Source organism: Clinocottus analis, unplaced genomic scaffold (assembly GCF_023055335.1).
Source record: "Clinocottus analis isolate CAN_PGR_092001 unplaced genomic scaffold, fCliAna1.0.p SCAF_5, whole genome shotgun sequence".
Lineage (NCBI taxonomy): Eukaryota > Metazoa > Chordata > Actinopteri > Perciformes > Cottidae > Clinocottus > Clinocottus analis.
In genome coordinates, this window is record NW_027176207.1 from 1,521,234 (window position 1) to 1,534,445 (window position 13,212).

The 13,212-nt window shown below is 46.3% G+C and overlaps 3 protein-coding genes across 5 annotated transcripts in view; 2 read left to right on the forward strand and 1 right to left on the reverse strand.

The window, feature by feature from the left end:
* Positions 1-38: 38 nt before the first annotated feature.
* On the forward strand, positions 39-9,893 carry pigl (phosphatidylinositol glycan anchor biosynthesis, class L). Its single transcript, XM_068600933.1, has 7 exons — positions 39-306; positions 922-1,021; positions 5,732-5,822; positions 6,895-6,962; positions 8,022-8,053; positions 8,991-9,124; positions 9,421-9,893. Exons 1-7 carry the CDS (start codon positions 48-50, stop codon positions 9,547-9,549), a joined length of 813 nt encoding a protein of 270 aa, XP_068457034.1. The 5' UTR covers positions 39-47; the 3' UTR covers positions 9,550-9,893.
* The window catches only part of cenpv (centromere protein V), an 8,262-nt gene continuing 4,824 nt past the window's right edge, over positions 9,775-13,212 (reverse strand). Inside the window, exons 1-7 of one of the 3 annotated variants that reach the window (XM_068600937.1) lie at positions 12,758-13,003; positions 11,703-11,799; positions 10,877-10,996; positions 10,704-10,796; positions 10,509-10,578; positions 10,309-10,423; positions 9,775-10,078 (exon numbers count right to left, since the gene is read on the reverse strand). In XM_068600937.1, coding sequence (XP_068457038.1) covers positions 9,933-10,078; positions 10,309-10,423; positions 10,509-10,578; positions 10,704-10,795 — 423 coding nt within the window. In that variant the 5' untranslated portion in view covers position 10,796; positions 10,877-10,996; positions 11,703-11,799; positions 12,758-13,003 and the 3' untranslated portion in view covers positions 9,775-9,932. Of the gene's footprint in view, positions 10,079-10,308; positions 10,424-10,508; positions 10,579-10,703; positions 10,797-10,876; positions 10,997-11,138; positions 11,229-11,702; positions 11,800-12,757; positions 13,004-13,212 lie in introns of those variants that run through there. The other 2 variants (XM_068600936.1, XM_068600938.1) reach the window with 2 other exon arrangements.
* Positions 13,027-13,212, forward strand: part of ubb (ubiquitin B) — a 6,008-nt gene continuing 5,822 nt past the window's right edge. Inside the window, exon 1 of the mRNA XM_068600935.1 lies at positions 13,027-13,185. The gene's annotated coding sequence lies outside the window, so the exon portion shown is untranslated. The remainder of the gene's footprint in view (positions 13,186-13,212) is intronic.

Sequence of the window (13,212 nt, forward strand, 5' to 3'; positions counted from 1 at the left end):
TGAAGCTTTTGTCTCTACACGGATTGTTTACGGTAACGGTCATAATAATGACTGTTTACCTCGTTGTCGTCATAGTGTTAACCTATCTGATTTGGATAAAATGCATTTACTTTCGACAACGGCGAACCCTGGTGAAGTCGTTGAAACGTGTCGTGAATGTTTTATCAGGCCGAGAGATAAACGGCGACGACGTGCGCGCGCTGCTTGTGACCGCGCATCCGGATGATGAATGCATGTTCTTCGCGCCAACGATCATACGACTCGTTGAATTAAACGCCGAAGTTCATTTGCTGTGTTTATCAGAAGGTATGGTGTGACAGCCAGCACATTGTCGTTTACACACGTGTGGCTTGCTGCTGGCCAACGTCAGTTCGCTTTCATACACATTTTACTTACCAGGGGAATAAACAGAAGATAGTTTGCAAACAATACAAATGAGATTTGCCTTAAAGGAAAAGTGAAATAGCAGCACACATAATGTTTGTATTTCCATATTCAGTCTCAGGTTGAATATTGATTAAAATGATAATGGTGAAAACAGGGTAAAGCAGCACAATCTAAAAATCCCACATAGTGAGTAACATTTCCAGAGCAACTAGCTTCTGGAGGAAATGCCTAAAATATTAGTGTCCATCTTGTTGAAAAAACAAGGAATAAATTATGAGCTACGTGAGTGTAATCTTTAGAAAGTAAATGCATTTGCAGTACAAATATACTATACATAAATCACATCTGTGCAGCTCTGTATTTTATTTATATCCAATGTAACTGATGTTAGAGGATCATTTTACACGGTCAATGAGCATATGATGTTTCACAAATCATTGGAAATGTTTAACCCAGACATAATTTAGACTTCCATTTCGATCCTCCTGTCATCACGGCATCTCTATACCTAACTTGTCCTCCAAATATGTACAGGAAACTACTACAAGCAAGGGGCTCAGCGCAAACAAGAACTTCTCAACAGCTGTGCCGTGTTGGGGATCCCAGACTCCAGAATCACCGTAATGGACCACAAGTAAGCAGCCGTCTGAATACACTACACACAATGCAAACATCTGTTTGTGTGTCCACCTCTAAAGAGCATAGTAATTAAATACATCTTACACTATGTTTCTTTTGTTTACTTACTTATTTCACAATTTAAAAAAAGAAAGAAAGCTGTCCTTCGTGGAACTATGACATTTGATTTTGTCGCGTTGGATTATTCAGTGTCAGTGATCTCTCCAGGGAAAATTGGGAGGGCTGCTTCACATGATTTCTTGGGAAGGTAATTGTCTATTAATTAAATGACTTATTTCCCCTCTCCACTACCTTGTTAAATATGTTTGTGCTTCCCAAAGACATTCTTTGCCGCTGAGCCGGAGAGCTCAGATTTGCTGAAAACAGGCCTCAGGCTGCTGGTCATTGTTTAAGGGTCACATACCAAAGTGTTTCTTCTATTGGTTAACGTTTGAGCATAACTGTGCCTGCAACATCTTACTTAGTGGTAAAAAAAAAAGAAAAAAATCAAGCTTTGTTGCAGGAACACGACAGTAAAAAGATAAAATCTGACTTTTTTTCCATTACTTCACTGAACACCGAGGAGTGCCGTGAAAGATTTACAGAAACAGCTGTAGTTCTTTCCCGTATCTGTAAATGCCTCCGAGTTAAAACAGTCTTAACTCGTGACCGTTGCCATTTCACAGTAAAAGCGGTGAGCAGCACCGCGAGCCAGAACTGTGAACGGTATTGTCGGCCAGATTCTCAGGGAACTTGCTCCTCTTCTTGTGTTTGGCTGTGGATGCAGCTGTAGGACTCTCTATTGGCGAGGTCGAGTGACAGAGAGAGGAGTGGTAAAAGGTGATGCTGAAAAAAGGGGGACTTTTTTTTCTTCTTCTTCTTTTTCCCCCGGTGGATGAAGCCTGCAGCTGCACTTGAAAATGTTTTGAGTTTCTAAGAACTTTGGGGCTGCCTCCATGTGAGTCTCTACATGTTGGCTCACCAGGAGAGCTGCATGGACTCTGGGACCAAGCTGGAACTCACAGTAACAAGCTGGCAGCCTGCCAAGGTTGTGTGTCTGTGTGTGTGTGTGTGTGTGTGGGTGTGTGTGTTTGTGTGTGTTATCATCTTGTGCACACAGAATATAGCTGAACTTTGATCTCGGGTCTGTCTGCACTTCTGCTGAACTGGAGCGTAGCCCATTTTCACTTTCTGTGTATTCTGTTGTTTACCCCAAACACACACCTGATCAACACTTTGAGAGCCCCGCTCACTCCCAACCAGGCTGTCTCTCTCTCTCTCTCTCTCTCTCTCTCTCTCTCTCTCTCTCTCTGTTCCACTCTTCCTCATCCTCTTCCTCTTGTCCTTGTCTGCTGAAGCCAACTGCCAAAGACTGTGGGATACATTTTGTCGATGTTAATGTAGGTCATTCTGAACTGTTTCTCCTCTTGTGTGTCTGCCACACTTTGGCTTTGCTCATCCTTTTATATCTTTTTGCTATACCTTGGAAAGTCAACCGTGTCACTGTCCACTACGTTTTACTTTATTTCGCTTTGTTTGAACATTAAAACACATTGTGGTGAGTCATTTGGTGTCGCGGTGACGGTTCAAATTCTTCCTTGGAGGATTAAAAAAAAATCTGATGAATCTTGTTCATGAGGATGCACGTGACGCGATACACACCCTGCTAATGGTTTCATACCATTCCACTGAGCCACAGCTGCGCCAACGAAGCCAGCGAAGGCCAAAATAATGTTTCAATAGGAGAAGTGACGTTGGGATATTTTAAACTACATTAGAAATAAGCAAAAATAAAGCAGTCAGTGCCAGACTACATGTCTGCCAGTATGTATTGTTTGCTGTGGCGTCATCTCATTCATCAGGGTTGTGTGATGGAGCCACTGGACTTTTGTTTTTCTCAACCTCCGGCCGGCCGTGTGGGTTTATGTTTCATGATGGCAGAGCGCTGCCCGCTCACAAGCGTAACCCGCAGAATGAACAGCAAGCTACATGTGAATTCTGTTTTAAAACAGGATTTTTTTCCCCTTTAACGCTCACTGAATAGGACAGCTGTGTAGACAGTATCTGGGGCCCCAGTGCATGTTGGGGCCTTTGTGATCAAGCTCGATCTGAGCACGCTCTGCTGCCTCTCCACTTGCACTGGTTTGACCTCTGTCTGCTCCCTGGACTCATTATAGCTGCTCGCTGCACAAATCCAACCGCTTCTTCGCTGCATTATCAGTCTGAAGTGACACGACCCTTCAGCTCGCCCAGCGCCGCTCTTTCCAACTATAAACTGACTCCGTTTCTTCAGATTGAGTTTACTTGAAAATAATAAAAACAATCTTTACCACAGAAGTAAATCACAAACTGAAAGCTTTAGTCTTTCTGATTGGATTAGTGTAATTCTCTGCCTGTACGTAAACAAAGAGCTCAGCACTAGTTTCCTGGAGGGAGATGGCGTGCTCGCTGCAGTGACACCGCATCCCCGCACACGCTTTAAATATACATTGATCCAGCGGACGGAGGAAAAAAAAATAGCCCGAGCCAATTTCTAAGCGCATGGCAGGGCGCAGTAAATAACGGTGGGATGTTCCAGCCTCGCCGCTGACCTCCGGCTGTGCTTTTATCCTAGATACATTTGTCACACGCCGGCCTCCACATAGTCAAACAGTTGCTTTTCCATTATGCTGAGTCCTGCGGCCGGCAGCAGACTGTCACTGTGGCACATTAGATCACATTAGATCTCTCTGCACAGCTCACCGCCGCTAAAAGCATCATCTCCATGGTTAAGAGCAAATATTTCCACGGTTGTTTTCATGCCACTTTATTACCTCATGGCGAGTGAATATAAAACAGAAAACTGTGAAACATTGTGCGTGTGCATTGGTGTCGTTACTACAGCTGTAACCTCATTGCAGCGTGACATCGTGGGCGAGCTGTCAGTGTGGAGCGGCACGTCTGTCCTTCCAGACGTATAATCTGACTGTATGGAAGTCTTGCAGTTTCACAAGCCTGTGGGCCATGTGACCAGACTAAACAAGCACTCTTTAACACACACACACACACACACACACACACACTGAATCCCCTCACTGGGCCAAAGTTCAGCGCCTGCATGCAGATGCCTGCAAGCAATTAAACATCCACATGCAAAGCTACAAAAGGGGAGTTGGGGAGGTTACTTTCGGACATTTTGCACTGTTGCCATGGCGAAGCTGACACATCCTGCTTATAAAGGTCAGGTGTCTTTTGTTCACCCCCCTGCCCCCCCCCCCCTGCCCCCCCCCCCCTCCCCCCCCCCCCCCCCCCCTCACGGGCTGCTGAGCTGCAGTTGTCGAACTACGAGGCAGAATTTCTCGAATAAAACATGAATAAATACAAAGACTTGGGGGGGAAGCTGCATAGTGTGTGAGTGTAGATACTTAATATTAATATTTATAGTGTGTGAGTGTAGATACTTAATATTAATATTTATAGTGTGTGAGTGTAGATACTTAATATTAAAATTTATGTGCTTTGGCCAAATGCTCACAAGATCCTCTTGTTTTCACGAGCCTTCAATCAAAAGCAGACACAATATGACACTGAGCATGAGTGTTTAGTTAATGTCGGTCACATTTAACGTGGGTTTAGAGTCCATTTGACTGTGCCACCGTACACACACACACACACACACACACACACACACACACACACACACACACACAATCCTTACGACATGTCACTGGTGTCACAGCAGTCCATTCACTCTATGAAAGACCGTTTTAAACTATCTCTGAACCCCCGACCCGCTCCCCCTCGCCCCTCCTCCCTGTGACAAGCCACCACTCCCACACACACACACACACACACACTCACACACACACACACACACACCAAAGCCTGACCCTCACATCACCGGCAGCCCAATAGATTTGTAGCCTAATCCATCACTTCCCTTTCCCGGCTCAACTGTCCTGGCTCATTGTTGTCAAAGAAGAGGAGGGGGGACAACTATTGACACACACACACACACCCTCACACACACACACACACACACACCTACCCCCACTTTAAATATACATATATATGTGTAAATGTCTGCACTGTCGCGCCACCATGCGCTCCCTGAGTGTACAGCAGCGCATCCTGTCATTGTCAGAACACAGTTCAGTGTTTCAAACTGTCGGTTTCCCTCGCTGGTTGTGTTTCTGATCAACACACATTTGCGTGGTCATAGCTGGAGAACAAACTGGATCCGCTCCACTTCCAACGCGACCCGCAGGACCTTCCATCCATGTGAACTGTGTTGGCTCAACTCGGTTATGTTTTTAAGCACTTTTTCTTTTGGAGCTGGTTCCTCTTGAGTTGAACTGCCGTACAAAGCAGCGGCTTTGAAGAAAAAACTCTTATTTGTGCCAAAAAAAAAAGGGAGTCCATGCATGTTTAGCAGGAGCTCGAGCCGGCCGAGTGGGAGGGTGGATGTGTACGCTCTGTGTTGTCTCCGGGCTGTAGTTTCAGATGAAGACGGTGCAAAGGGCCTCGACCCCCCCCCCCCTCACGGGCGTCCCAGCGCTGCCTCGTGTTTGCATTTTATAACAGCTCTTTCTCAATCGCCGGGTTGAATCTGCACTGCAGAAATCTGGTGCTCGGGAAGGAATCGGTGAGGTTACAACGCAAACACAAGGCGCTGTTGTTTCCAGTAACACACTGGGGCAATACTGGGTAGATAACCAGCCCCCTTTTGTTTTATTTGCCCCTTCAGAAAGCTTCCAGATGACCCCGACGCAGAATGGAGCGTCTCACTGGTCTCCTCTCTAATTGTGCAGCACATGAGAGCTCACTCCTTCAACATGGTGAGTACGCTCAGCTCCTCGTTGACTTTATCCCTTTACAAACAGTCCATTTTATTCTCCCCTCTAATTTCCTGTTTTGATATTAACACACAATGCATTGTGTAGTTCGGTGTTGTGCGTCGGGGCACCACAGCTCTCTCGCTCATTATCGGGCTGGCTGTGGTCTGCACAATGATGCTGTCGACTCGGACTGTATTCTGAGCCTCCACATCGAGGCGACATGGCCTCCGCTGCAGAGGAAAAGGTTGTGCTCAGTTTCGGTGTTTACACAGAGGTTGTTATCTTCCCTCGGAGCAGTTCCACACTATTAGCTGATGGGAATGCGGTTCATTTAGATTCAAAGATGTTTTTTTTATTCGCTCATTCTCAACAACCGCACGAACCGAACGCACAGCGGCAGACAGCAACACTCTTCAGGGAAGAGTCCACACAGCCGGGTTCTTCTGTGCTGATGTCTTCTTGTTATCAAAGACGACAAACAAACACACGTCTCCTCCCTTCCTGTCAGGCTGAGCAGCACAAAAAAATGCTTCGAGACCTAAAAGTAAGCCGAGGGAACACGTCTTATCGTTCAGCAAAGGCACGCAGAGATAAACACACAAATAAGAAGTAGTTCACTCTTCCTGCTCCTGAACTGAATAACTTGTTTCCTCGGTCTGACACTGTGCCATTCTCTTGCTTTTCCATACACGAGCCAGCAAGAATGAGGAGAAAGTTCACTTGTTCATTATAATATGTGGTTGGGAGCTCAAACTTGGGCTTGATTGCACCGACACAGTCATGGTAGAATACGCCTGAGCGTAACAAATGCCAAGTCTGTAGTCGAGCTCTCGTTCTTTCCCTTTGACCTGATTTTTCTTTCTTTTTTCACTCTCTTCCTCCGCTGTGCAAGCATGCGCACAGGGGGGAGAGGAGAAAAAAGCTTTTAAATATCGGTTGTCAGCTGCCAAGCAGCTCAGAAAACCCTTCCACTAACCCAAGAAACATCTTCTGCCTCCGTTTATTTCAATTCACTGTTAGATGCCCAGGTTCTGGCTTCTCACCCACACAGTGAGACCTGTTGTTGTTTCAGGTGCTGACCTTCGATGGGAGCGGAGTGAGCGGCCATGCCAACCACACGGCCGTCCATAAAGCTGTCAGGTACCGACTGCACTTCGAGGCTTCGCCATCAGTAAAAACAGATTTTTATTTGTATTATTTAAAATCCCTCCATTTAAAGACGCTGTCCTCGGGGATTTGATGTGGCTCACACATGCACGCAGAAACCAGGCCGCCCACAATCGTAAAACAGAGTCCAGGAAAGCATTTGGACTCGCGTCAACAGCCATCTTTTCCAAATGTTTCCCCACAAAGAGACACACACACACACACACACAGCGTGTCTTTTTAGAAGCGGCCTGTTACATAGCTGAGAGGTCGTCCAAACAGAGTCCTCAGAGGCGCTCGGCTCTGCTCCCAGAGAGCAGCAGTACATCCTGTCCCTGAAGTGGTGAGGTGGGAGGGCAGCTCTGGTTTGGAGAGGCCGACCGAGCGAGACGCATCAGGCCGTTGGTTTTGCGCCGCGACGGGCACGCCGCGACGGGCACGCCGCGACGGGCACGCCGCGACGGGCACGCCGCGACGGGCACGCCGCGACGGGCACGCCGCGACGGGCACGCCGCGACGGGCACGCCGCGACGGGCACGCCGCGACGGGCACGCCGCGACGGGCACGCCGCGACGGGCACGCCGCGTTGCGCCGACGCCTTGATTGCCTGCTGCGTCAGTCGCGGTGTTTTCCCCTCGCCGAGCCTGCGCGGCCCTCTGTTGTCGGGCCGTCCATGAGATATGAACTCTGCGAATCACATCTCGTGATTCCCATCGGGCTGCTTTCCCAGAGTGCACTGCTTTCACCGAGCTCAATGGATTGTTGTTGTTGTTGTTGGATTCGGAAAGGCAAGTTTGGCGCACAAACGTGACTCTCACCAAAATTTGAAGACGAGTTACTTTAGTAACAGAGGAACATTTTAATAAAAAATATAAAAGTCCAGCACGCATGAGCTGGAGGATTTCATTACGGCCTTTTCTGTGGGCGTACAGTCACTGACTTCTCACCCCTCTGTGTCCGGTGAACCAGACTCTTGTCTCCATGTTGGCAGGTAGAAGCGTGGTCATGTCTGTCAGTATCTCTTTGACATGTTCTGCTCTTCTCCTCTTACAGCCGCCTCGCTTTCACCGGACAAGTCCCCAATGGTAGGTGTGTCACAAACACTTTAAAAAGGTTCACATTTTATACACTTTTGTGAGCAAAGTGTGCCGGGGTCACGTCAGTAAAAGTCAAAGAAATGGTCTGCAGGATTCTGTGTGGGAGTGTTTCCCACTGGACACGGTAATACACAGATATGCCCAATGAAAAAAGTTTTACCAAGCAGCACAGACAATGAGCTCCTCACATGAGCAGCAGCCCTTCAGGCCTTTAGAGAACATGCTGTAAACACTGACTCAGACTTTCTCTTTTGGTTAATGTACAGCGCCCTCTGCTGGTCAAACAGGTTGTATGAGTCGTGCGTCTTCTCTAAACATTTTGGTCTGCTGGTGGCAGCACGAGGCCGGTTGGATGTTTGTCCCCTTAAACTACACGAGGTGCTTTGATCCCTGATGTTAGCATCAGTGCCTCTGGCTCTTTGCATGTAAAACATGCGCCGATTGGGTCTTTTTAGTGACGACGTCCTCCCGGTGAGTGAAAGTAAAAGCTGGAGAGAGAGGAGGCGACATGCCCCGACCGACTCATCCCTTTGCCGGTTACAGAGCACGCCTCGCTTCAAAGTTCAGAGCGGTAACAAACGGGCCCAGCAGGCTGGTTCCCTAAAAGCAGCAGGACTGTCATCAATCACGCTCGCTGGTTATTTACTGCCATGCATGTACACCTCACCTGTTGGACTGATCTGGTCATAATCCCCTGTGCTCTCCGCTCCTTACCGACAGCTTTAAGCCCCCCGCGCCCCACAAACTATTACCGCAAAAGGTCATAGTTGAGGGCCGTACAACTACAACTGCTGCACCGAAAGAAAGAAGCTTTGTTTTACATTGTATTACTTTACGATAAAACATCTGAAATGGAACAAGCTGATACAACGGCCTAATATATCACATATTAACAGCTAACTGGGTCTCTTGTCTGTCCTCCCAGACTGCTGTTTGCTCTCGCTGGTGACCGTTGGCCTCCTCAGGAAGTACCTCTCCTTCCTGGAGCTCCCCTTCAGCTGGCTGCTGCCCTGCAGCCTCCGCTGTGTTGTCGGCCCACAGGGCTACAGGCGAGCCAAAGTAAGCCTGGAAAGGGACGGTTTGTTGGCACGACAAGGTCACCGTCTGCTGTTAGAGGGCGCGCTGGCGTGTACAAGTAACTGTATGCTGTGTGTGTGCTGAGGAAGCAGAGGAAGAGGTGCAGTTTGTAAGTCTGAGACGCCGCACAGAAGGGATATGTCTCACCAAGCTATTATTTGTACATAAAACATGGTTTCACTAAGCAGCAGATGGATGTTGACCTCTATTGGCTGTTGTTTAGTAACTGGCAGTATCAGAGTTTAATTCACATCAGACGACCCTTCTTTTCGTTTCAGGACGCCATGTTCTGCCACCGCTCTCAGCTCCTGTGGTTTCGTTACCTGTACATCACCTTCTCGCGCTACATGTTCATCAACACGTTCCAAATCATCCCACAAGGACCAAAGAACCTGAAGGTGTATTGAGCCGTGGCCGCCGGTGTTCTGCTGCCCAACTCCTCCATCACCGTGGTGGGAGAGCGTTCAGGTTACACATCTGATGAGCCGTTTTGCTCACGGTGAATAAAGTTCTTTGCAGTACTTTGTTGGCTAAAGTAGCCGGAATATGTTTTCTGAGAAAGTTTCCACCAACAAAGCTGACGCTCGTTTTGAAATAACAAAAAAAAAAAAAGTCTCATTGGTTTTGTTGGTCCATCTTTATTGTCTTTACACTGTACACAAACAACACTAGGGTTTGAATGAGTTGAGCTTTTGTTTCAGCTTAAATGTTCAAAAAATACTGTCCAGCGTTTTTCTGTGACACTGCTGTTCAATAATAATAAAAAGATTGATTCTCCATCACAGTGGTGTTATTGAGTTTCGCTCTGTGCTGGGGGTTTGGACATGCCTCTGATGCTCTTGTGAGCCTGCATGCTTTCTTCCCACTTGTCACCACCGAACGGCTCCACCGTCAAACTGTGGACGGTGCCGGGATCCAGACAGTGTGGAGCAACGCCTGAGGAGAACACACCAGCAACAACCATCATTTACACGGCACGGCACACTTTACTGACAACGTGCGGCTCAAAAATGCGAAATAAGAGTTTCATAAGGGAAGTTCCTGATAACACTGATTCATTATAGCACATGTATTCATCTCAGGTGGTTAGTTTTGGAGTAAACACACCAACATGTAAGTTTACAACACAGGAGAACGGTGTGTGTGTCTCATGTTCGTGGTCATACCGTATCCATCCGGGTTGGAGCGCGGCGTGTAGAAACTTTGGACTCCGCAGGTCTTACAGAAGGTGTGCTTGGCAGCATGAGTGTTAAAGGTGTATGTGGTCAGACTATCGGACCCCTGGGAGGATCAGACCAATAATAAATAATAATTAATCACTTGTATCAAAGGTTGTGTTGAAAGTTGCTTTGCCTGAGTGGACTACCTTTAGGAGTGTGAACTGATTTTTCGGGACAATGAAATGATTGTTTTGTTTCTTTGTGCAAATGCTGCAGCTGGAGAGACACAAGTCAGTTTTGTATTGATGAGCCACAACGTGTACAAGCGACAAAGTGTTGTTTGATGAACCCAAACTTAAAAATGTACTACCAATTGATCTTATTTTAAATTGTATCCGTACTTGCACTGGAAAACATGAAGGTCCGGGGAACTCAAGACTTCAAATCTCACAGCCCCGCAGTGGCAGCCTCCCGTGTGTTTCACAACATCCATCCTGTTGGGTTCAAAGAAAACATCAAACCATCACGATGAAGACATGTTCATGTTGGACTATTCTTGGATGACAGGCCTTACTTCAGTCACGTCGGTGTGAGCAAGAGAAGGATCGTCTGATGTGATGAAACTGGTGACGTGTTGTGAAACCTGTTGACGTGGAGCTGAACCTCCCTCCTGGAAACGACTCCAATGACCCTGCTGAAGAAAAACACAGTGAACCCAATCAGACCGTCGACCAGTCAGGGTGGTGACATTTACATTAGAGGCCTCTGGGGGTTTGACCCATTCACAGCTGTTGACGTGGTCATTGAATTTGCCGATTCAATTCAAAGGTGAGCACCTCAACTAATCGGTAATCAGCGAAGACAATGTTCCGCTTGATAGACTGCTTTTACTGGAACACTCTGAGGCTGTTTATAATCGCTCCAAGCAACGGGGCAGGCCAAAGTACAGCAGACTTGTACAAACACATTCCTCAGAGGTGGAACTAGTTCAACCCGCAGACGCCCAGTTTTGTGTTGGAAAGCACTGGCATAGTGCATCACGGGTTGGGTGTCATATGACATGGGTGCTGCAGAGGGTGGGGCGCGGGAATGCTGTGACCCAAATACATATATTAGGACTCTTCCAGCTGTATCATATCTATGACCCCAAAAATAGGATCCGAGTAGACTGCAGACCCCCATCCGAGTGTCTGCTCTTGCGTTGTCTGTAATAATGGTGGGAGATAAAAAGGGTTGAGACAAATCATTAACCAGTATATGAACATTATATAATATTTGACCGGGGGCCTGCGTTTGTTACCCAAAGCAACTTTTGAGGGGCGATGGACCGAAATCTCAGATGCTAAGTGTGTTTAATGAGCTGGGTCACCTCACACCTGACACGTATGACAAGAACTTACTGTACTTCTGTTTCACCAGTTTCACCTGGGTGTTGACGTCGGGCCTGGCATTTACACTCGACACTCACGAGGACAAGATCAAGCCCTTTCCTGTGAACTTTACAAGGAAATGAGTATTATCTTGTCGTTATGTTGTCGGAATAAATACTCAACAACAAAACATAACAAGGAAGATGGAAAACACATCTAAAAAAAATCACTACATTCCTTCCTATGAACTGATGTAGTTATTCAGATTGAGCAACGGGAATAACAAGTGTACCTACAAAGCTAGAAACATAAGGAAACTAAACATTGAGAGGCTGTAGAACTGAGAGACTTGTGTTGCCATTTTTACACAATGTGCTTGTGAGGGCTTTCTTTACTCCTCCTAGACACTTTTTTCCCCTTCTTGTTAGGACTAGTGACGTGACAATCTACTTTCTGTATAGCATGTACATTCTGATAAGTAGATGTGTAATCACTCTACAACATCTTTGCTATCATTTAGATTTGAACATATTTTCATATTATGTGGACACACTAGTCAAATCTGATTTCCTTATACTTTGGCAGAACACTTGTGTATAGTTAAAAATAAAAAGAAGTATATATGGTCACTCCGGGTCTCAAACATCAGTTGATTCAGTATTTAGGTCAAGAGAATTGTGTGCCATATAGTGTTAAAGTTGGATATATAAATGTACCCTTTATTAAGCTCTGTGTAGCATGTCACTTGATGTGGATATGGCTAGCTAGTGAAGGAAGTTAGGTGGCTAAAGGAGGTCACTTTAGTGTTATTGTCGTCTTCATTTCAAATACAGCTGGTAGCACGTTTACTAAGCATATCCATCTGTAGCTTTGATGAAGATTCATGTCTGAACACGTCCCGTGTCAGATGAGTTCATAGATGAGAATATAACATTATTAGTGCGATATTCGGTTTTACAGAAAGAGGGAAGAAGAGGGGGAGGGCAGCAAATGCATTCGTAAGGCTAAACTACCATCATCACTTTATGTATTTGGGTCAAAATCCTCTGTTTCATAACCCCACAGTGTAACGTTAATCATCGAACCTTACTGACTGGAACACATCAACCAATCGTTGATCGAACAAACAATACTGCAGTCCAATGAGCAGGCGGGGACGGTTTCTGTTGCTACGGTCGTTCTAGCAAATTCCAGAGCCGGATCCGTATGAGATATTAGTCCGCCGCGTAAGAAATGTCCAAAAAACGTTTCCAAGCTGACTGTTTTTGACAAAATATTTACGTTTATGAGAAAGCGTATGATTGTCAAATAAAATAATACTGGTGCAATACAATAGTGCGTTTCGGATTAGTGGGAACTACTTTCAAATGCGGACGGATATTGACAGATGACGTAAGCAGACTCCAGTATATAATACAGTGTTGTCGCAACTGCGGTTTAGTTCTACTGCGGAAGACGAGAAGAAGCATCACTACGCAAGCGCAAGACGAAGTATTAACTGCGTTTCTTTAAAGTAAGTACGATTTGCTTTTATTTTCCT

Excerpts from the sequence above, each read along its gene's own strand:
- pigl (XM_068600933.1), top strand. The coding sequence starts at position 48 with ATGACTGTTTACCTCGTTGTCGTCATAGTGTTAACCTATCTGATTTGG. Across the intron at positions 1,022-5,731 it reads ATCACCGTAATGGACCACAA|AAAGCTTCCAGATGACCCCG; the intron begins GTAAGCAGCCGT and ends TTGCCCCTTCAG. Across the intron at positions 8,054-8,990 it reads CACCGGACAAGTCCCCAATG|ACTGCTGTTTGCTCTCGCTG; the intron begins GTAGGTGTGTCA and ends CTGTCCTCCCAG.